Source organism: Rhamphochromis longiceps, linkage group LG12, assembly GCF_057381845.1.
Source record: "Rhamphochromis longiceps isolate RC_006_pf linkage group LG12, R_longiceps_female_GT1.1, whole genome shotgun sequence".
Taxonomy (NCBI): Eukaryota; Metazoa; Chordata; class Actinopteri; order Cichliformes; family Cichlidae; genus Rhamphochromis; species Rhamphochromis longiceps.
The window spans coordinates 34700071-34724029 of NC_140568.1; the positions used below are offsets into that span (position 1 = coordinate 34700071).

Genomic DNA, 23959 nt, shown 5'->3' on the forward strand with positions numbered 1-23959 from the left:
AGGTTTAGATGCTTTTTCGGGGGGTAAGTGGGAATAATCTGTGACATATTTTTAATTGATATGATGAACCTGTTGCTTGTTAACACATCAAGCAAATACAGATTTGAAAGGATAATTCACTTTATCATATATTTACCAGCAGGTAATAGTTACTGAAAGTTCTCGTCCAGTAGAATTTGATATTTATGGACCTACATAATGCATCTTCTGATTTCTTAAACATGCCACAGTATTCCTGTTTAAAATGGGAGAGCTGTCTACATAGTTTTTACACGATGTATACATAAGGATTTAAATATTACCAATAAAGTAAATGCATCAATAGAATTTGGAGGTCGAATTATCCCTGAATTATGTCGTAGATAAACATTTTAACAACCTATTAAATAACACATGTTAAATCTGTTTTTCACAACCTTATCTGAGCTTTATCAAATGTACATTGAGCAAAATACAAAAATCTTTAATGTTTTATTTAAGTTGCAAAATCGGTTCAGGCAAATAATTCTCTATATGGCTTTAAATACACATTTCCTTACAGATATTTGAGATATTTGATACATTTTAAAAGTTTTAGAAGTTTGGGGATGTCAAATATCATTGTACTTGTATCAATACAAGTACTTAAACAGAGTGCTCAAAGATACTGCAAAAAAACCAAGAGCTTCAGCTCATATCCTGCCAGCTTCAGTTAGCACAATAAATGTTCATGACGGTGCGATTACAAGAACCCTGAACAGGCTATGGTTTAAAAGGGTTGCCAGGAGAAAGTCTCTTGCATGAGAGCACAGCTAGGGTTTGCAAAATACATCTGAACAAACCACAAGACAATGTCCTTTGGACAGCTGAGACCCAAGTAGAGATGTCTGACCATAATGCACAGTGCCAGATTTGGAGAAAACCATAACAGCACAAACACCTCATACCAACGGTCAAACATGGTGGTGAAGGGGTGATGATTTGAGCTTGTTTTGCAGCCACTGGCCGTGGGCACCTGGCAGGCACTGAGCTGACCGTGAACTCCTCTGTATTCTAAAGTATCATGAAGTCATATGTGATGATGTCTGTCTGATGTCTGTGAATGTTCTCAGTCATCCACATCATCATTGTCTAAGGAGCTTGGAAAGAAAAGTGTCTGGACTTCTTTAAATTTCCTTGAAGACTTTTCACCTCTCATCAGCTCTATCAGCTGTCAGCTAATGCTTGGCCGAGACTGTCATGCAACAGAAGAATGATCCGAAGCACAGCACCAAATAAAAGCACAGCTGAAAATAAAAAGAATTGAGGTGATACAATTAAGTCTAGACTTCAACCTGACTGAAAAATTGTGGCTCATCTTAAGTGAGCTGCGCAAAAACAAATACCTGCAAAACTCAATGAACCAAAGTAGATTTGACTCCATAGAGTCCTGTGATAACTTTCTTTTTCATGTGTATGTATATACGTGCATACAGGTTATTTTTCTGCAAACTGTTTGAGGTATATGATGCTGTGGCTCTGAGCACATAGTTCTCTTGATAGGACCTTCTGTTTGTGACATGCAGCCAATCAAAAGAAAGTTGGCTCAAAGGGAGACTGGCCTTAAAGATTAAGGAGCTAAAATAGTTTGTCTTGGGCAGAGGATGAGATCAGGGGCTGCACCAGTGCAAGAAAAAAAGGATTATTTTGAGTTCTGAATCATGTTAAGCTCGTCTAAAAGAGAAGCAGGAAATGAATACAATATGCTCATTTTAAATGCTGGACTTAGCCCCTACAGTATAAAAATGGGTGAATTTATTTTTAACTATTCTCCTCATAAAAGCAACATTTGATAATTTCCCTTGTACCCTTAATGACGAGCTTCGACACCTCAGTATTTACCAATAAAGACATGACTTGACCACCATTAGTAGTTTCCAGGTAGCTACATAGGCAGAGAGACACCCAAACTAACTTCTGATGCACATCCAGTCTTTTTGCTCAATAAGCAGGCCTGAAACACTAGGTTCGGAAAAACCATTTCAAGGGTTCCTTCTAGTTATCTTTCAAGGGGTAAAGAGATAAAGGGATTTGTCCTTTTCCCGGTAAAAGATAAATCACGTATCCCTATTTTCCAGATTTGACCTGATGTTTGTTTACATGTGATAATGTCTTTGCTGTTCTGTGAAGCGCAAAAAGTAAACAAACTTAACATCTTCACTTTTACATAATCCAGATGGATATTTTAATGTTTGAGGAATGTCTGTTCTCAACCCACAGATGAGCAATTATATGTTAGGATTGCATCAAACCACTAACCTAGCATAAAACAGAGCGTTGTCATATGCAAACGCATACATTTATCTGTACCTGTGTTTGTGTGAATACTGAAGCCTAGGGAGTAGTTTACCCAAACCACAGGGCTCCATCTACAAACACACACACACACATTACACTTCTACTCCTTCTCCTCCTCTCCGCACCCTCCATGTTCCTTCCTGTTCCTGTTTCCTGTTCTGCTGTCCCCCTGCACAGGAAGCCTGGTCGTGCTACTGGACTCTGACAAAAAGCCGTGAGTCAAGCTGTAAACTTTCTGGACACACTGGAGGAAAGAACGTGGAGTTTTGTTTTGTTTTTTCTGATCTCCATCTCCATCTAGCTCTCTCATTGTTTCTCAAACAAATGACTCATGGGGTCTTTAACTCTATGTACAAAGCCACATTTGTCCTCCACGTTTAACCACCTGCAGACTCTTGGCTTTGCTGTCTGTGAGTAAGCTGTGTCCAGCTGGGAGGTCTGTAGATTGTGTGCACCTGCTGGCTCTGGTGCAAGTCTTACTCAGTCAGTAAAAGCATTACTCAGTTCTCTTGTTTCGTGACTCGTTTACGCTGCTTTGGAGGCTTTGTAATATCATTGTCCTGTAATGTTAAGTTTTAAAGTGACCAATCGTTCCAAGAGCCGTTATCAGCTGGTGTGAGGAGCTCAGACTGAGGGTTGTGACCCTGATCCGAAGTTTGAGGCTCGGCTTCGATTAGATCATGCCTGATCAGTGGAGGGAGCCGATCTGCAGCCTGACCGGTGACCAGCTCCAGAGGTCAAGGTTCAAGCCATGAGAGTCAACTTCTTAACTCAACCATGAAAAAACACACGTCGCTCATTCGTGACACAAATCTGAAATCAGTGATCAATCTGATCGCCTTTTGACACGGCCTTAACTGTATGGCCTCTCGCTCACTCGGAGGTCAAGTTTAGTTGTTCTCTGTGTGCTGTGTCATCCGTTTGTTTGTGTGCATGTTTCAAAACATATGGCAACATTTGCTCTTTGGATAAAACACAATGAAGAAAATATGCTTTTGCTGTCTCAGCCATTTTTGCAGTGACCATTAAAGGCTTTAAGTAAATCCCTCCTTCATCTTCCAGACTGCTGTGGATAGGCTGTGCGTATGTTTGTGTGTGTGTGCGTGTGTGTGTATGTGCATGTGTGTGTGTGTGTCCATAGTTACTGGAATGTCTGCTAGCCAGGCCTTTTATTAGGCTCATCCATACCACCACATTATAGGCTCCCGTAGCCAGGCAACTGCAGGTTCTGGCTGGTTACAATGGCGAGCGTCCATTGAGTGACGTCGCCGGCCCTATTTGCCTCCCTCCTAAGAGAAATGAGGGCCTTTTTTAAATGTGCACCCCCATTCCAGCTCTTTCAATACTCACACATACATACACTCACTTAACCCGTTACTCACGCAGACAGACACACACACTGTGCTTCGTCACCCTCTGTGAAGATGAGTGGAACTAACAATCTGAAAAAAAAAAACATCTCACTGAGGCAGAGCACACTGCAGCTTCCCGGGAGTGTCTTTGTGTGGGAAAACCCATGCAGGCCACAAAGTGTGAGCGCTTACTGTCAGCCAGTCTTAGCCTGATTATGTTACTCTGTCTAGTAGAACATGTTTTACTGTGCAACAACATTCCAACTAATACAAGTAGATTAGGTTATGATAACCTGTGCATTTATAGGTAAACATGAAAGTATGATTAACAGTTATTGAAGTTACAAATTACTCACATTTTATTATTTAGACTAAAAGCAAAGGTTGCCATTAAAAACATGGTCATTTTGTTGGATTCATAGTCTAAATTCCAAAGATATTCAGTCTGACATCAATAAATAAAAGCTGTACCATTTACCGTTTGGGGAAAAAGTAATTTTGGTGATCTCAAACCAGCTATCAGAGATCTTGGAGTGACGTTTTGTGGCGAGTTTTCACTGAATTCTGATGTTAACAGTTGACAAATTTCACAAATGCAGTCCTATTATATCTAAATGTGAAATGGAGTTTGTTATTCCTGCTTTTATTTCCTCTCACCTTGACTACTGCAGCTCACTGCCTTCTCCTCGGGTTGTCTAGCACTCATACAAAATGCTGCTGCAAAGCTCCTTACCAGCTCCTCCATCCTTCAGCTCCTCACATCACACCTCTGCCGATCTCACTGCACTGGCTCCAGAATCCAATTCAAAGCTTAGGCTTTCCTCTTTGGGAGTCTGCATGATGAAGCACCCACTTTTGCACACCTCACCGGGACTCTCAGGTGTTGATCAGGACTAGGGATCAAGACTAAAAACTAAATGTGACAGAGCCTTTGCAAGTGTGAGCCCCCGCTCTCTTTGCAACACTCTGCCCTCCTGTGTCCAATCGACGAGCAGTTTTTTATCAGTTTCTTATTGAACTTGTGCTTTTTTCATATCTTTCAGAAAATGCAAGTAAGTAGACCTTGAAATGGAAATATTCTATCAAACCTATAGATGAGGACCTTGTGATATGGTTGAACATGCTGGAAACTTGCTGTAGTCTCAGTGAAACCTTTGTTGTTTTCTTAACTGCATATTCAACCCTCAATTGTGGGCACCCTGAGTCTCTGATGATAATTTTAATCTACCATGAAGTATTTCTTATGTGTGTTACTAGAAGTCCACTGATCGCCCTCTATCCTGACTGTATGCAGCCTCTCTGCGTGGCCATATTTTGAACTTTTAAGAGGGCATATGACCTGCTAAGATTCGTAAGTCACCAGCAAAACAAGTATGCATAAGCTTCTGTAATCCAGTCACAGTTCTAAATCAGAGAGCTGTTATTGGAATATCTTGTGTATTTTTCCACTGTTTAAATAGGACTGTAACTTCATTACCTTAATATACCAAAGTAATCCCCAGTGTTTTGAGTAAATTCCTCGCCTGTGAAGTAAGTAAACTAATTGCTCTATACCAGTTTGTCATGGAGCCCGCCTATCTTAGCACCTTGGTGGAAGAAGATGTGAAGACTTATGAATGAATGGAGTGACTTGCAGGACAACGATTGCAGCAGCTTCTCCACAGCTTTAATTTGAACGTCTTTCACTGACTGCGGATGAGGAGGGGAGGGGAGGTGGTCTGAAGGGGGGTGGGGGTATTGTGAGTTGAACAGCAGAGCCCCACTCTGGCTGAATGGGTATTGTCATCTGGATTTCTATGGCTAACCAAAATACTTTCTCCCGCCGTGGGGGTTGGTTTATGAATTCATGATGGGAACGGCAAGTCTTACACACAGCTATGGAGGGCACTCCTGCCCCTGCAGACCATCATAACTCAGACTTTAGCACTAAAAAAACACTTCAAATGAGGATTATATACAATATATTCAGTTTAATCTTAATAAAATGAAACAGTATTGCATCTTCAGATACATGAATATGGAATCATTACATCAAACATCAATAACAGAAAACAAAGTTTATTTCTGGAAATTGTGAAAAAACAAAAGACTTCCTGCAATGAAGGGAAAAGTTGCAGGTTCTCGAGACTGTAGCCTACACTGTATCTGTTGCACATTTTCATGTCACATATAGGCCAAATCTCCAGAATCTACAGGTCCAAAATAAGAGCAAGCCTCAAAGCCACCCCACTCCTATTAACTTCTGAGCAAAACAAAAGCTTATCTGAGATTTATGAGGGCTTTGACACAACATTTTACTTTGACATTGTTGTCAATTGTCCCCCTAAAGGAAACTGGTCTTTGAACGCGTGGGAGTGCAAACATTCTCAGTTACTGTACAAGGTTGTGCTGACAATGCACATCAAGGCAAAAGAACAGCCTATATTTTTCGGTGGCTAGAGTTCCTCAATAAAAGAAAAAACAACAACAACATGTAGTTACAGCAGTAAACAATTCAAAATACTAATAATTTCGAGAATTTACAAAGCTGGTACCTAAGAAAGATACTCTTTTTTTTATATACGTCGTGAGCTACCTCCTGTAGTTGATAGTCTTTGTTTAATCTCCTGTAGACAGACACATAAAGGACGTGGTCCGAGCGTATTGAAGGGCCAGTGTAAAAACAATAGAGGTGGTTCCACTGATTTTCAAAGTTCAAACTTATGAAAAAAACAAACAAACTGCTGGTGCAAAGATAAAGTCCGTAAAAAACAGTTTTTTTCAAAAGCGGCAGGTTCACTATTAGGCGTCACCTCCTGGGAGCCACATAGCTACACATAATTCCTCTTGTCATAGTCCCCGTTCTGCGTGGCGGCTCTTTTGGTCTGTGCGTATTTTACTGAATATCCCGAGTTCCCGCTGGAAGGACAGGAGCAGCACAGCAGCGCTCCTCCGATCAGCAGCAGCGCTGTGGCCGCCCAGCCGATGTAGAGCGCAGCGCCGATCTCCCTCTTCTTGGATGCAGGCACCTGCGGGTTGTAAAAGTCCGATATAATGTTGTTTGCCATCCAGCAAAGGGGCACGAGTACAAACAGGCCACTGAGGATGTAGATCACCCCACCGGCGTTCACCACCCGAGCTTTGATGTACTCAGTGCGGATACAGTTGGTGCACTGTGCCCCCGCAATCACAACCATGAGACCCAACACTCCCATCACGGAGGAGATGATGGTGAGCGCTCTGGCCGCCTGCAGGTCGTGGGAGAGAGCGAGGACGGAGTCGTGCACCTTGCACTGCATCTGCCCCGTGCTCTGCACCACACACGACATCCACAAGCCGTCCCAGAGCGTTTGAGCCACCACGATGTTGGCTTCGATGAAAGCCGTCACCTTCCACATAGGTAACCCGCACGCAACCATCACCAGGAGCGAGCCAATTACGCACATGGAAAGTCCCAAAATCTCCAGTCCGGCCGACACCATTTTCTCTCTTGTTATGTTCAGTCAGGTCCGCGTGAAGGTGCTTAAACTCTCCGCTTGTTTTTCTCCTTGAAAGCAAAGTGCTGTTTTTGCTTTTGTCTTCTTCCTTCTCAACTCGATACAGGAGGGTGAGTCGTTAGTCTCGCATCACTCGTTACGTTTACGCAGAGATGTAAGGCAGCAGCTCCCAGTCTCTTTGTTAGCGAGGGGATGTGAAAACAACTGGAATCACAGTCGCACCGGACCACGAATATCTGTGAGGTGGGGTGTGTGGACTCGGAGAGAAACTTTCCTCCAATCCGCTGCGTCCGCATCCTCAAGGGACCAATGAAAGCGCAGGGAAGTTGACCGACTGAATAAAGCGGTCCAGAGCGCATTGTGCGTTTGAACAGTTATTTACAATGAATAGAGGGGGCGGGAGAGGGGTGAAGAGATTTTATGGCAGACCTCTGTGTGCGCGTTAACGTTGTGGAACAGCTGAAGTGCAGTGGTGTGATGTATCACGGCACTTGCTATTGATTCTTCAGACATGGAGGATAATGCAACTTGTCTGTTGGGTATAATTATCATTTCACACCTATTCTCATAGGAATATTATATTTGTCTAACCCATTAGTCAGAAAAGAAGTACAAATCTGACTTTTAAATATGTCCACTTATCTTTGAAGTACAAGTACAACAAGAGTTTTTTTTAATGCTTTTCTTTATTGCTGTTGCTTTTTCTTAATTTCACCTTCATCTTCAGTCAATCGTTTGCAGTCAACTTGCACTTTTAAATAGATTATTTTAAGTTCATAAACTATCTACAGCTAATTTTATACGTTTAATGTTTGGACTGGAGGGTTTGCGCCCAATGACTGCAATGAGTTGACTTTTCCTATCAAGCAGGCAGATTTCAAATTCTAAAAACCTCACAGGATTCATACAGTCCTACCAGCACAAAGTGGAATTTTACTCCAGGATATGTTCAGTGTAGCAGGCTTGATTTGAACTTGGGAGAACTTTTAATCTGCTTAAGGTGGTACTACCAAAATATAACTCTCAGTGAAAGAATTGTCTTGGCTGAGGGATTTTAAATAACAAATACAACAAGTAGAGAAGTACTTTATTTTTTTTAAAAGGCCAAATGAATACAAATCAAAATCATTAGTAAATGTGTTACAACACTGTAGGTAGGCCCAGGGACCCACTGGATGACTTCTGAAAATATGAAGAGTGACGTCAATTTAGGATTTTTATTTTTCATTTTATTTTCACAAGTTTTATAGCTTTTCTTCCTGATAAAGAACTCCCTCATAGCCATTCATACAAGACCAAAGTAATTAAGTAATAGATAAACAATTAACTGAAAGAAAAGTTCTTGTTCTTTCACTTAGAATCGAATTATGTGGCCCACGATGTAAAATGAGTGTGACATCCCTGATATAGACAATAGCCTACTTTCTTATGCAAAAACCATCACAAACATAGCAAAAAACATACTTCTTTATCTTTTAATGTCAGTTTTTTGCACTGCACTGTGCACTTCATTTTAATGATTTTTAATGCCATTTAATATTTGCTGTGCTTTTCCCCCTACATTTTCTAAGTCATATTTACATCTATTTTCCTGTTTTACTTTATTGTATAATAAAGTAAAATTAAAAATTAAAAATGTCAATTTAATTCCAAATTTAAATGCTAAAAAAAATTATGTATTTGAATAGATTCTTATTTTTGCTTTATTGTATTTAATTTACTTTTATTTCAAATTCGTTTTGTTTGTTTTTTTACTTTATTGAGATATTTCTTTTCTCGTATTGAATTTTATTTTTTGAGTTCTACTTATTTTGTTAGCCTGTAACTTTGTTTAGCTTTTTTTTGTTTAACAGAATTTACCCACTTTGAGATAAATTAAGCGATTCTCTCATCGTTAACATAAGATTACATAATTCGGCGGATTCTTGGGAAACATTATAACATTTTTAATAAGATAGTCACAACTTCTATCGCAGAGTTGTATATTTAACGGTTTCCACGGCAGAAAGAAAAACCGTTACAAGGTAAAGTACCAAAGAAACTGTTCCGCTGAAGTAACCATATTGGTTCTGCCTAATGATACATTCCTACTTACGCCTTTCTAGCAATTGAGCCGAAATGGCGTCAGTGGCGCTGTACGGTAGCCGTGGGTAACGAAAAGACACTGGGACGAGGGCGGACTCAGGGAAGCGGTTTCCGGGTCTCCCTTCCTGGGCTGGGACAGCAGAGAGAGACGAAACGCTCCGGTGGATTAATAGCATTCAAAGGTACGGACAGGTAAGGTACTGCTCGGTTGTTTGCGGTTATTATGATATATAGATTTTTAACTTTAAACAGTGTAGCGACTAGTCGATGGAACCCTAAGGGAGACAAACCGGACAATCAGTTTGAAGACTAGCTGGCAATATGACACCAGCCGCGGTAGCAACTGTTGAATGCTAAAGTTTGACATGTAACACAGTTTCATCGCTTTTGTAGACCCAACGTTGGTTTATCGAGCAAGTTTTTAAAGAGGAAACTATTTAAGGAACTACTGTGTTTACTTAAGCTGGGTACAGGCAAATTGCAAAGTCATTGTCCCAGTAGCAGATATTTGGAAAACTCTGTGAGTGTCTGACAGACTGGGTGTGGTGGACATCTGACTGTTACAGACACTGAGGCCTTCACACACGTTTCAGACTCCCCCTGGCCAGTGACTAAAGCATTATATTAAATTCTCCTTCATTATTTGACACAACTGTCCAAATAAACACTTCCCCTTCTTCATGTTTTGAAAAACAGCTGCGCTACTCACTGCTTTGAGCTCATTTATTGCCCCATGGCCCAACTACTGGGAAGCTTGCTACACTTCACCAGGCTTAATCAATTCATAAATCAGAACCATTAAAGAACTTTGCTCCAGATTCCTCTTGTGTACCCTTCCTGACCTCTGCACTTGCTTTCTAACATGCGATTATTCCATGACCTTTGGTTATAAAGCACATTTCCACAAAAGTAAATTTTGCCTCCAGACATCTTTAACAATAACAGAGGGAAACGATAACATTCTCATTATGTGTCTGTCTAAGATGTGGCTGAGGGCCACTATTGAAGAATTGTCATCCATCTTTGTTGTGTTTTGGACTGGGTGAAAACATGCATATTTCACTTCCTTTCTTGTTAAGTGGTGAGCACTATGGCAGACTCTGCAAGCTGTAATCTCAAGGCGGCAGCTGCCCCTTACTACAGAAAACAAGTAGGTTTTATGGCCAGCTGAACAGAGATCAATTTGATATTAAAAGAACAACATCTTCCCGTAATGAAAGACGCCCCATGGCTCAAATCAAGCACCTTCACCTTTCTCTGACCTTTCCCCTTCCTCCGACTTTATCTCACTAACACAGTCCAACAGGGATCACGTTTGTTTGAAACTACACAGGGATGTTTCCAATCATTTTGTGCTGTGGTGTGAATGGAAAGGCAAAGCTTCATTCACACCAGCAGAGCCAAATGGACTGTGGGTACTGCTGATGTGAAATATAGGATACTTTTCAATTAAGCTGGACTTGTGTCAAAATGTGATTTTTGTTTTTACATAATGTGAATTTTTTTGCAATAATGTCTTTTTGAAATGTCCTAAAAAAGATCCATTTGAATAGTAAAACAGAACAAAAAAAAACAGGAGAACACAGTTTTAGCAGTTTCTACACTGCCAAACACACTGATGTAAAGTTAAACAGACACATTTTTGAAGATAATAAGTTGACCCAGTAATGTTGTCTTGTTACCAAAACAAATTATAAGCAAATTATATCAATGTGGATTGCCACATTAATACAAACATTTTGTTTATAAGTTTTTAAAGTAACCTATACCTTTCCTTATTTTCTGGTAATTAACTAATCATTTGATTGAGGTGTGTTGACTCAGGGTGATATCTAAAACCTGCAGGACACCGGCACTTGAGGTGTGGAGTCCCCCATCCCTGACTTTTAAAAAAATTATTAAGAATGCCTCAAGTTTCAAATATTGAGGGCATATGTTTAATTTACCCATGTTATCCATAAGCTTAGGCTTATCTGGATGAGGTTTTTGTTTTATTCTTGCATTTATTAAGAGATTCTTTATTTTGTGTTGCTGAAACCCAGAATAAACGTTGTTTCTTCAGTTTGTTTTATATGTACAGCTAGTTAGAAACTTGCCTTGAATACACAGCATGACTTTACACCACCAGTTGTATGAAATAGATGCAAACCTTTTGAGTGTGAAAAATTAAGCCTTAAACCTGCAGCATTTCTAAATGTCAGCAGGCCTGTTAGTTTCCCTTGATTGTAGTTGGCTGTCAAAAAGACTTCCGATAAACATCCGTCCTGCAGTAGTCTATGGGGAAATGGGCCTAAGTAAACACAGAGAGAATTTTAATTTTGATGATTTTAAGTGTCAGAAAGGAGGATTAGCCTTGCAATTTTCAAGCTATTAGCCAATTAACTTCCAGTTTCAAAACATCAAAGCTTCCTAACAGGACTTCGTGACTTTATGTTGGTGGCATTACAGGAGTTGCATCCATCTTTCATACCACAGGTGTCGAACTCCAGGCCTCGAGGGCCGGTGTCCTGCAGGTTTTAGATGTGTCCTTGATTTAACACAGCTGATTTAAATCGCTAAATTACCTCCAGTTCAGGCCTGGTAATGAACCAATCATTTGATTCAGGTGTGTTGACCCAGGGTGAGCTCTAAAACCTGCAGGACACCGGCCCCCAAGGCCTGTGGCTGTAATTATACTCCGCTGCAGATGAAAAATTACAACAGTTCTAAATGAACCCAAACATCTTTTTCTACATGATGTTTTTATGCATATGATGTATAGAGACAGATCTTTGATTGGCTAATATTGGCTGAGTATATTGTAAGACAACTATAGAGAAGATTAGTGCTTTCTAATGTTGGAGAAAGTAGTTTTGCAGTGTGATGTTTTTGAAATAAATTTTAAAAATGAATGCACTTTACAATCAGTCAGTGTGGAATTTGTGTTGTGATTTGATAAAAGGCTTTCTACAAATATTATTATGGAGGTTTAATGGGAGGAAATGAGCATGGAAATGAACAGGTTATATTACCTGCACCTTTAACTGTGCACCAGTGTACAGCAGCGGTGAGTATTATAAAGATAATATTTTGTTACTGAATGGCTCCCACTTGTTTTCAGTAATTTCCTATGTTGTCCTCATTGTCATAAATCATCCTAAGCTTTAAACTCTGTGTGTGTTATGAACAGTCCTGGTGGTTTGCCTGTGGTCGAAAGGCTTTCTTATTCCGCCAATTGTGGCTTTTTTTTCCTCTCTGTGGGCTCATATTTTTAAGTGTTTCCAAAACCACAGCTTAAAAGCCTGTGTCATGTCTTTATTACACCACTTTGGCCCACCATTCCTACCTTCAGACCCCCAAGGGCTGCTTAATTACAGTCAAGCCCCCTTCTCTGTGTGTTGTATTGTCTACGTGTGGAGGTCTTTTGCCAAACATCACTTTATTATGCTCAGCTGCTCCGAGGTTCCTGTTGCTTTGATCAGTTGCCAGTAATTTACCATTTTTGTACTTATGCCACTGACTTCATAAAGTCTCCACATTGTTAAATCATTGTTTCATCTTTTTCAATAAGTTCAGAGAGGCCTTAATCCAAGAAGAGCGAGTCTGCAGACCTTTGACACTGCCTGTTAGGGAAGGTGAATAGTTCTTCTAGCATTGCTGGTCCTTCGTGGCTTCACTCCAGCCAATAAATCAACTGTAAGTGCATTACATGCCAACAACTTTGGCTTTCTAAGGTGGCATTTTTCCCTTTTGGCCCTAACTGTTTAATCTCCCCCATGTCTGGCCCACTGATGCCAGTGTGTATGTGTATGTAAGCAGCTCAGCAGCCTGGCCGATTAAATGGCCATTATTAAGAGCGTATTATTGAAGTGTGCCTCCTGCCTGTCTGTCCTGTAGTGTTGTCTTTGAGAGATTACAACTGAGATATTGGACCAGTTTAATTAATCTGCTGCTGGTCTAATGCTGGTTCCCACAGAGCCTGAAGAAGAATAACACTTAGAGTGTGTGTATGTGTGCAACACAACTGAATGCACTTGTGTGGGCTGCTGCTTTAACTCAGATACTCATTAACTGTAAAAACACATTATTAACTGCCTTTGTTGTGTTTTTAGGCCTGAAACAAATGATTTTGTAGGTCATGAGTTGTGACCATAGAGTGTAACCATGGTGTCACCCACCCGGTGTTTAGTGTGTGTAGTGTCTATTGGGATTTGCTCAACCTTCCTCAAACTGTGGGTAATGTGTACATACTCCAAACATGGCAGCACTGTGCCAGCAATATTTATGTTTCCACAATGTGCTGGCTGGCCTGTCATGCAGTTTCCGAGACTAAAACCTTAGTAAAAGTGGTTAGCTCTCAGTAGCCTCCTTAGGGGAAAAAAAGGGCGCTGATATTCTAACACTACCAGTTTTGGTCAGAAAGCTGCATTCACTGACTTTGATGCTTTGCGCCACTATGAGGGTAACGTTTCTGAATTCTTGAATATATTGCTACTCTTTCAGGATGTATGGCTGCTGATTGGCTGTCTATTAAATTTTCCTGTCCTCCTAATGTATTCAAATTTCTGAAACATTTTTAATTTTTAACAGTACTTGCAAAAATAACAAGAAGCAGGTGGTTTTCTGTTTCCAAATTCTTCACTCTGTATTTAGTGGTGACTTGAGCAAAATTCTGTCATGGATTTGATTATTATAACCACTTATTTAATTTTGTATTTATTCATCCGGTGCAGCCAGAGTAGCTCTGATCCACCAGGGCTTGGCCAATGGGAGATTTTGGTTTGCCCTCTGTGTCTGAAAGAGTAGATCCTTGGGAACTCAAAAGTGTAGGTTGGAATCTTTGAATCTTTAGCTTGTTCCAGTCATCCTTTCTCATTCCAAAGCATTACGTGATGCCATTATATTAGAGGGTGTATTCATCTCACCATTGTGTGAGTACACATGGTGTCTTTTAATGTTGGTGCCTTGAGTCATTAGTCATGTTTTTATTAGTGTCCTAATTGAGACCCACAAAGTCTGTGTAAAGATGTTGGAGGGTCAGCGGCAGCATAAGTCTTTGGTTTATCATCTCATTCTGTGCTTTAACAGAATTACCTTTCTTTATGGCTCAGAAATTAAACTAACAGAAACTAGGCTGCATAGATGGGTTGGATTGGTATCTGGGAACTGGAGGCTGGATTCAGGTTTCTGGTTCTTTATAGTGTAATTCAAGCAATTTCAGAGCAGTGGTATGACAGCAGGGAGGAGGCTGTTGTCATCAGGGAGTGCTATTGTTGAGTGCTTGGTTGGCGACAATGTTTATGTAGATGGCACTCATCCAGTTAACATCCACATGAATCCAGGGGCTCAAGGTTTCCACGGAGATTGCTTTAAAGTTGATGAATTTAAGGACAAGGCCTCATATGGTCTCTGATCACTTGGATTGCCCCTTTACCTTAATTCAGCACTGCTCCATTCTAAATGGGTTGAGTCTCCCCCCTTACTGTCCTGCATGCGGTTGGTCTTAAAATGTCTTCAGGGTTCAGGCACGTGTTTCCCCTTCTCTGTAAGCCCAGCTGCCCTATATAGGAAAGGCTTCAGGAACGAAAGGGATAAACAGCCATTGTTCTCCTTGTGTGCTTGGTGAAACCACCCTGTCAGCAGGACAGATCGCTGCCCACTTTGATCTAGATACAGACCACTCCCAACTACCATCTAATACATTTAACAGCGTGAAATGGTTCCCCAGGTGACCACAAATGTGTTTGTCAAATGCCACGGTCAAATCAGGTTCCCATGCCATGTCTTTCCACCGGCAAAGATTACATAACCAGAGTGCATCTCCGTTTGGCAACACACAGGAGCCTGCCTCTTTCTAATGCTTATCACACTCCACCTGTCAACTCCCAGTGTGTTGGTGATAAAATGGAGCCTGTTCTTCCTGCTCACTCATTATGCAGCGAATTTATCAAATGAGGCTGTTGCTCTGTCGTCTGCTCAGGGTCATAGGGAGAGCCAGGAGCAATGAGCAGGCAATACTGTAACAGCTTAATGAGAGTCTGGGAAGTTACTTGTGCAGATTTGATAACGTCTGCAGTGAGAGTGATAGTGTTAACAATGGTGTGGCCATCGGCATCTGAACTTGGACTACATGTTTTGGTCTTTTTGCAAAGATATAAGATATAAATGTAGCATTTTTCTAATTGTATAAAAAGAAATAGTCAAATATCAAAGTTTTTGCTGTTGCTACAGGTTTTTTTGCCACCTTTCTTTGTAGCTCTCTGAGGTTATTAGGATCCCACAAATCAATGTGACAGCACAGCTCTAAAACCTTGAAAACATCAATTAATTATTCTATTCAAAAAGTTGTTTCAGTTGCTTTCCACAAAATAATGTTTTTAAATTTATATCAGTATTTTAAACTAAATGATTACATTCATGATTTGGTTGATTTAATTGTTTGTTTGTTTTTTTACATTTTGTTTTTCATAAGAAAATTGAAGCAGACTCAAGTCAAATGGGTGTTTTTTTTCAGATGTGCAGCATAAATCCAGTATAAATATGTCACTTATTTTATGGTGGTTTAACAGATATCAGTGTTTTTTCAGGCTTAAACTTGAACAACTGATTTAACCATAAGGGTGTAACCGTGTAAGTCACAACAGCAATAAAATTTTAAAACATAAGGAAAAACAAAGGCCTCGTTGAGCTTATAGGCTACACAAAATGTTATTATTAATTTGCTGGATACAACTTTTACAGAGTGAAAAGTTGTGTGTGTGTGTGTGTGTGTGTGTGTGTACATATATGTATTGTTCAACTGAATAGATATTTATGATGCATAAAAGTTATCTGAATCATTACAATGGGTCGCAGCAGGACATGTCATTTACCACTCTTTTTTCCCTCTCCTACAGGCTTGACAGACATCACATAAACAGTAGCGATGTCTCAGTCTGGAGAGAAAGGAAAGGTGAGTAAATGTCAGAAATTTCCTCACATCACAGTTTAGATTAAACTTTGCAGATTTTTGGTGGGTGGTTTTCTAATAAGGATCTGGTGATTAAGGGCCATGGTACTTGTAATCTCTAACACACACGCCTTCACAAGCATCCACAGAGGATATCCTGTTTAAATGCAACTGTTTCATGGCTTGGCTTTATTGTGTGTTTAAAGTTTCTCAGTGATATGTATCATCATCAATCTCTCTCTTATACACTTCAACTGTACACCTAGACTTCATAAAATGATGAGGCAGGAGTTTAGAGGATTTATCAGATGAAAGAAATAAGCAGAAAAATGTCATGTAACATAGTTATACTATGCTATCACCTAAATGCAAAACATCACATATACTTCTGACTAGTTTGCAGCTTATTTTTTGTAGTTTCTGATCCTATTTGTTTTTCTTGTGCTACAGTTTCCAGATGCTGCAGGTTATGTAGGGTTTGCTAACCTGCCTAACCAAGTGCACCGGAAATCAGTGAAAAAAGGGTTTGAATTTACCCTCATGGTTGTAGGTGAGTGGTCGAGTGCTCAAGTTTCAAAGTGGGCATACCAGAAAAGGTTTGAAGTACTCCATATGTTTTCTCTTGAAAGTACAGATTTATAGTTTAGTCTCTATTTTTCAGGGGAGTCTGGTTTGGGCAAATCCACATTGATAAACAGCCTGTTTCTCACTGATCTCTACCCTGAACGTTACATCCCTGGTGCTGCAGGTATGTACACACACACACACACACACACACACACACACACACACACACACACTTTAATATTAAAAAAGGCCTACTGCAATGTCTCCAGCAAAGTGTTATTTCAAGTGGAATGCTGAGAATGCTGCAGTCTCAAAATGTGACCCTGCCCTACTTATGACTTGACTTAGATTAGGACTTGGGCTCTAGCTTGAAAACAATTATCCAGGCCCTCACAGTTCAGAAAACACATATCACTCTTATATGGCAAAACCGGCGGTTTGGGCCAAATCTGGTGTAATTTTTCTTATGATTTGTTTTAACAGAGAAGATTGAGCGGACAGTGCAGATTGAGGCATCAACAGTGGAGATCGAAGAAAGGGGAGTGAAGCTTCGTCTCACTGTAGTTGACACTCCTGGATACGGCGATGCCATCAACAGCCAGGACTGGTGTGTTTTTGTTATGTTGTTTTTGTTGTTGTGGGGGAGTTAGAACAACTTGAGACGTGTGCAGCGTGATCTCCTATCCTCCCCACCTGTCCCCGATGCACCTTTTTTTCCAAGTTTTGTCTCAGGCTCCTTATTTCTTACCTCTCCTCCCCCTGCATTCTCCGTGTCTCCTATTATGTGTGTATGCGTCTGTAATGTGTCGGTATGTGTGCTTACTTGTGGGGCGTCCTACTGTCAACGTGGGCTCTCTGTCCAGGATACGTTTCCTGTTAATTGTGCTGGCATAGCTGTATTTCTACATTCTTGGGTCCTCTTCATAACAACTCCACACTTAATAAAAGGAAACGTATCTTCACTTACCTTTCATTTCTTTCTACAAGATTTGTGTGCCACTTTTTTAGCATTTAGATTATGAATATTAAATGGTAGGTAAATGAAACCAAATTTTAAGAGCTATTTAGAAATTAAAGACGAAGAGTAAATTTCAGACAACAGTTTAGACCAGCCGTCCCCTACCTTTTTTGCGCCACGGACTGGTTCATGTCCGACAGTATTTTCATGGACCGGCCTTTAAGGTGTCGCGGATAAATACAACAAAATAAAACCAGTACTGGTACCAAAAAAAAGGAAGATTTATTCATAACACATGGGAAAAGACCCAGGGAAACAGAGTTAACGATAAAAATGATTTAAAAAAAATGATAAAAAATAACGATAAAAAACAATCAAAACCCTGAAAACCATAACTTTCACAACTCTCACATCCCGGTACCAAACGACTCATGGACCGGTGCCGGTCCGGGGGTTGGGGACCGCTAGTTTAGACTACTGAACTGAGAGAAGGTAAAGAGGTAAAAGTTAAAACTGATGGAATAGTATGATTAAACATTAACGTTATGTATGTTTGGTTGCTTTGTTTAACACTGATAGAAATAGGAATGATGTTCATTCTACAAGTTGATTTTCATATTTGACTGTTTGGCTAGAAGATATAAAACTGCACCCATCAGCTACATTTTTTATCTTATGAGTCAGAAACAGATGGTGTGAAAATGGCTGCTTTCCTTTTTTTTTTAAAAAAAGTAACACTGCTGTTGTTAGGGAGGTTGAGATGGTGTGCCAATTACAGCAACAAAACCTTTCATTTTAAGTTGATTCCATTGAATTTCCAGCTCTTACAGGGACATAAACCCCTTCAACTGGAAATGACCTATTCATTCAGTCATAAACCGGGAGGATTTATAATATCAGTGATCTATTGCCTGACATGTAAAACTACACTCTAAAGGGTTTTTGTGGGAGTTAAAGCAGGTTTCTGAAGATCTATATCATCCTGTGTGTTCAATTCAGTGGAAGTATGTCCTGGCCTTATTCTGAGAAACTATTTCTTCACTTTGACCCTTCTAACCTAATGACAGGTGTTTTACAGCTCTAACCTGCTCTTTGTGTATGAGAAAATCTAACTTGGAGTGAAAATAAGTTGTGTATTAAAACTAACAAATTCCTTACTGGTGCAGATAAATGTTTTTTGGGGGGATGGGATGTTCTGTATTTGATTTCAGTTTTAAGACCATCATCCAGTATATCGACAATCAATTTGAACGATACCTCCATGATGAGAGTGGGCTGAATCGAAGACACATAGTGGACAACAGAGTGCATTGCTGCTTCTACTTCATTTCTCCGTTTGGACATGGGTAAGTAAGCACAGACACAACACTAAAGACACCAGAAACGAGCTGACTTGTACTTAACACACTACTTTTAATCATGTTTGGTGGTTCTAAAACAGAACTTCCTTAATTTGGGTATTTCAAAACTACACCAACTCTTGCTGTTTATGACATCTTTAGCATTAGCGTTTTTGATTAACTTGAGTTCCTTTTACACATTTCAGTTCTGCTTTGTTTCTCAGTACTGTCATATGCTGTGAAAGGCAGTTATTCCTTGTCCAATTTTATCATTTTTGTCATTTCAAAACAGTTTTTCACTGTGTCCTAATTTCCCTCTTTGTTTTTCCTTCTTTCCCAGTCTAAAACCACTGGATGTGGAGTTTATGAAGGCCATCCACAGCAAAGTCAATATAGTCCCAGTCATTGCCAAGGCTGACACACTGACTCTGAAGGAGAGGGATCGCCTGAAGAGGAGGGTGGGTTTGATTTTACACCCACAGACACATAATTTCAATCCTAAGATGTCTGTTTTCTGGTGTATACACCACATGTAATCATCTTTATTCAAATACTACCACAAAGCCCAAATGCCACTTACTAAAGACACTGTTAATCCAATTAGCAGATATATGTGTACGCCATTAGAAAGTGGCTTATAATCATAGAATGGAACAAAACAGTATTATATAGCTTATCTGTCTATAATGGCAGCTTAGCATGTCACACCTCTTTGCGTTCGTGTGAGAAAGCACTCGTGCACTTCTCCCTGTGATTGCGCTGATGAACGGCTTTAAGTTTTTGCGTTTCTGATGAAATCACCAGTTTCAAAGTAAAGGGAGGGACAAACCAAGAAAGGAAACAGTAGAAGGGATGGACTGAGGAAAGTTTGTTGTATATAATTTAGATGAAGCACATTTCATCCAGTTTCAACATGTCCCACATACTTCCTCTTGGACCTGACCCAAGTGTCTGCCTGCCTGCCTGCACGCTTCTCAGCTTCCTGCTGTCCACAGGGGAAGGACATTGTAGTACCGCTCATCACACACACTTCACAGCAGTGTGTTCAGCTGATAACGTCTTGCTTCAGATGATTTAGGAGGATTTTCCTCGTCTTTCCTTGTCTTATTTCCTTTTTTATATCTATGAGACAACTTGAGTATTCCTTATTTCTGTGCTTTTTGTCTCAATTCAGAGAAAATTGGAACTAGTTGGTTGATAATGTCATTTTCTGTTTTTATATAATTAATTGATTTTAATGTAAAGATGTTGCCTCAGACTGAGAAGTTACATCGGAAATTATTTTTGAACTTTAGCACTTTTTGTATTTGAAATGATTAAGTGAGAAAAAGACCCACTCTTTGCAGCCTGGTAAAAAAGCATATTGTGCCTCAGTTGCTAATAACTTTTTTCTGTCAGCCCTCTTTAATTGAAAGTCAGCCTGTCTCCTCACCTTCCCCGGATGCCCAGACCTCCCACCTGCTTCTCATTCAGGTCTCGGAGCCGGTGGTCTGGCAGGCGTCAGGCTGATCGGCTGACCGGAGTCCAGCTCTGCTTTGTTCTCCCAAACAGCCAATCTGTTTTGTTAGAATCCTGGGCTGTTAAATTTCTTGAAATCACCGATGCAGTATCTTAGCAAATTGCAGGTTACAGTTGGTCATTCAGGATATTTCTTCTTGTACTCACTGAGACAGCAGGATTTAACAGTGGGCGCACATGAAAACTCAGTAACTGCACTTAACTGCAACTCAAACCTCAAGTCTGTTCCTTTGGCAGTTAAGAATAAAAAATACCATGTTTCCTGCCACTGCTGACCCCCACCTCAAGCTGAAGGAAACCCCCAAGCTTTTTGGCTTTTTGCTCCAGCTGCCAGCCTTCAGCAGGTCAGCTGTCTTTATCAGAGTTTTGGGTCAACTTTTGTTTAATTTTGTGTGTATTTTTCTCCCTTTACTATAAAAGTTTAGCCAGGAGAAGTGAAGTGAGAAATAATAAGGGACAAGGGACTCTAAGGAAATACTGTAACAGTATCACTCTGATCTGACCTCTTTTCAGCTAAACTTTCAGTTTGTTCACATGCTCTGCTAAGTGTTCCCTTAACAGACAATTCCGACTGTACAATGAGCAGCAATTAGCTGCAGAGTTTAACAAAACTGTCAAACTCACGCATACCCACACCCAATAAGATCTATAACATCTAAAGCGATGAAGAAAACAGGAAATATAGAGGATTAGTCAGCTAATCCCATGTGGCTCTCCAAATGACGTTCCTCCCAGTTTTCTCAAAAAGGTATTTCCTACCATCAGACCACACATTCCGAACATTATTAATACTAGTTTTTTGTCTGGTCAAGTACCTAAGGAGCTTAAGCATGCAGTCATACATCCTTTACTTAAGAAACCAGGCTTTGACAGTTCAGTCATGTAAAATTTTAGACACATTCCCTTTCACATTTCCCTTTCTTAGTAAGATCCTGGAAAGGATTGTTTATACTCAGTTGATGGACTATTTGAATGACTCTCAATTGTCGGAAATCTTTCAGTCCGGCTTTAAGCCATTTCACAGTACGGAGACAGCCCTCGTAAAAGTTATGAATGATGTTCTGATAGCGACAGACCATGGTAAATATGCAGTGCTGGTCTTCTTGGACATGACTGCTGCATTCGACACAGTGGATCACGATTTGCTGATCTCCCGCTTACAGCACTGTGTGGGAATTTCTGGTTCAGCACTGTTGTGGTTAAAATCTTATCTCTCAAACAGGACCTTTTGTGTTAAGTTGGGGTCGGCTTCATCCCCTGTGGCCCCTCTGCTTTGGGGTGTGCCACAGGGATCTATTCTTGGGCCATTATTGTTTGCACTGTATCTTTTGCCTCTTGGCGCAATATTTCAAAAACATAGTGTCATTCCATCTACATGCAGATGACTGCCAGCTTTATTTACCTTTTAGTCATTCAGATAGTCTCCCAAGTCGACCTCTGCTTGACTGCCTTAGTGATGTTAAAGCATTGTGGCAAAAAACGTTTTACATTTTAATGATCATAAGACGGAAGCGATCTTATTTGTCCCAAATCGTGTTTCTGACGCTCCAGATGTTGATCTTGCCGCTTTGACTTCCATTTAAAGAGTTCGATCACAAATCTTGGAGTAAAAATTGATTCTGCACTTACCTTTGATGGTCATGTAAACGGGGTGGTAAAATCAGCATTCTATCACCTCAGACGTTTATCGAAGGTTAAGCCCTTTCTTTCCAAGCGTGACTTGGAAAGTGTTATTCATGCCTTTATTACTTCACGTTTAGATTATTGCAATTCTCTTTTAATAGGGGTTGGGCAGGGCACTTTGTCACGCTTGCAACTAGTCCTTTTATTGGTTTTTAAATCTATAAATGGTCTGGCACCTGTTTATTTGTCTGATTTGTTGAGGCCCATGTCCCCATTCGTTCGCTTCGGTCAGCTGAGAAGCTGTTGCTTTCAGTCCCTAAGTCAAGGCTGAAACTTAGAGGAGACGGACCATTCTCTGTTGCAGCTCCGATGCTTTGGAATAACCTCCTCTCCATATTAGACAAGCTACATCAGTGCCAGTTTTTAAGTCCAGATTAAAAACCTATTTTTATTCCCTGGCTTTTAACTCTGTGGGTAACTGACATTTTCATTAATTTTATTGCTATGTCTGGTTTTTGCTATTTTATTACTATATTTATATTTGTATTGTACAGCACTTTGGTCTACCAGGTGTGTTTTTAAAGTGCTATATAAATAAACGACGACGATGATGATGAGCTATCTTCCCTACATTTAAAAATGGCACCATGTGGCTCTTGGGAATGTATATTATTCCTACTGACTCTTGTTTGTTTACAATCTGGGCATGTACAACTTTTATCTCCGTCCTTGTATAAATGACTAAACTGCTGTGGCGCTTCTATGTGGGTTTTGTGTATTTCATATATACAAGGATGCCCTACTTTGATGATCGCAAAGCTGCACTTTTTAGTGTCAGTATTACAATCTTTGGTCTTTAAATAAAAAAGAAAATACATATTACAACACAGCTGAAGTTGAACAGAATTGTACTGATTTAACTGTTGAAGTAAAAAGATGAACCAGTGAACAAGAGACTCCTTTTAGAAAGTGGAAGCACATAAACTCTACTGCTGCTTTCCAGCATTTTGAGTTACATTAAAATGAATCATATACTGGGTGAGATCAAGAACTTCCACATCTTTTCCCATTAAAAAAAAACAAAAACCATACCTGATTTCAATGTGGGCTCTATGCACTTCAATGTTGCCTCCTTTTCAGCTCCCAGCGCATCTGCTTTCATATGCTCAACCTGTTTATTTTCCCTGAAAGTCCTACTTGGTGGTGGGATCATTGCCATCAAAGTCAATTCAGATTGACACAGGACTTGATGTTTACTCTGTACAAGTTTGGCAGTTCTGGTGAAATCGCAAACTTTCTTCTTCAAATAGTCAAAGGGACAGTAAAATGGTCCAAAATTGTTCAAAATGAAATTGGGCAGCAGAACTTTTCATCACTCTTTACATAGGAAATTATGTTGGAATGAAAATGATGGCTGACTAATTTACAATGAATTCAGGATATTTCACATATCTGACCCAGTAATCTGTTTTTTTTTGCATGTTTAGAAGTTTGACGTGCCATGGTAATGCCCATTAATCTCTATTAAGTGTCTCTCGGGAAAATGGACGGGAGTATTTGTTGGGTTGATCAGATAAGTTCAAGTGGCTCTTAGGTATACGTGCCTGACTCCTGCTGTACAGTCCTGTACAGTATGGCACCAAGGCCTTCCTTTGAGGTCAGAGCACTATCAGCCAAGAACCTGCCAGAAAGCTGAATGCTGGAGAATGATTGATAACCTCCAGTGTTTCTCCCACACAATTTATTAGTTTGTTTTTTGGAGAGCAGTTTCTCACCGCTCGGAGAATTTGTTTCCC

General features: G+C 40.1%; 2 protein-coding genes across 2 annotated transcripts in view; one reads left to right on the plus strand and one right to left on the minus strand.

The window, feature by feature from the left end:
- Positions 1-5612: 5612 nt before the first annotated feature.
- Positions 5613-7380, minus strand: cldn5a (claudin 5a). The gene has a single exon (XM_085426006.1). The coding sequence runs from the start codon at positions 7127-7129 to the stop codon at positions 6479-6481; it is 651 nt and encodes a 216-aa protein (XP_085282132.1). The 5' UTR covers positions 7130-7380; the 3' UTR covers positions 5613-6478.
- Positions 7381-9320: 1940 nt separating this feature from the next.
- Positions 9321-23959, plus strand: part of LOC146657709 (septin-2) — a 28806-nt gene continuing 14167 nt past the window's right edge. Inside the window, exons 1-7 of the mRNA XM_085426007.1 lie at positions 9321-9421; positions 16105-16160; positions 16608-16707; positions 16819-16905; positions 17208-17331; positions 18894-19028; positions 19363-19480. Coding sequence (XP_085282133.1) covers positions 16134-16160; positions 16608-16707; positions 16819-16905; positions 17208-17331; positions 18894-19028; positions 19363-19480 — 591 coding nt within the window. The 5' untranslated portion in view covers positions 9321-9421; positions 16105-16133. The remainder of the gene's footprint in view (positions 9422-16104; positions 16161-16607; positions 16708-16818; positions 16906-17207; positions 17332-18893; positions 19029-19362; positions 19481-23959) is intronic.

Excerpts from the sequence above, each read along its gene's own strand:
- cldn5a (XM_085426006.1), bottom strand. The coding sequence starts at position 7,129 with ATGGTGTCGGCCGGACTGGAGATTTTGGGACTTTCCATGTGCGTAATT.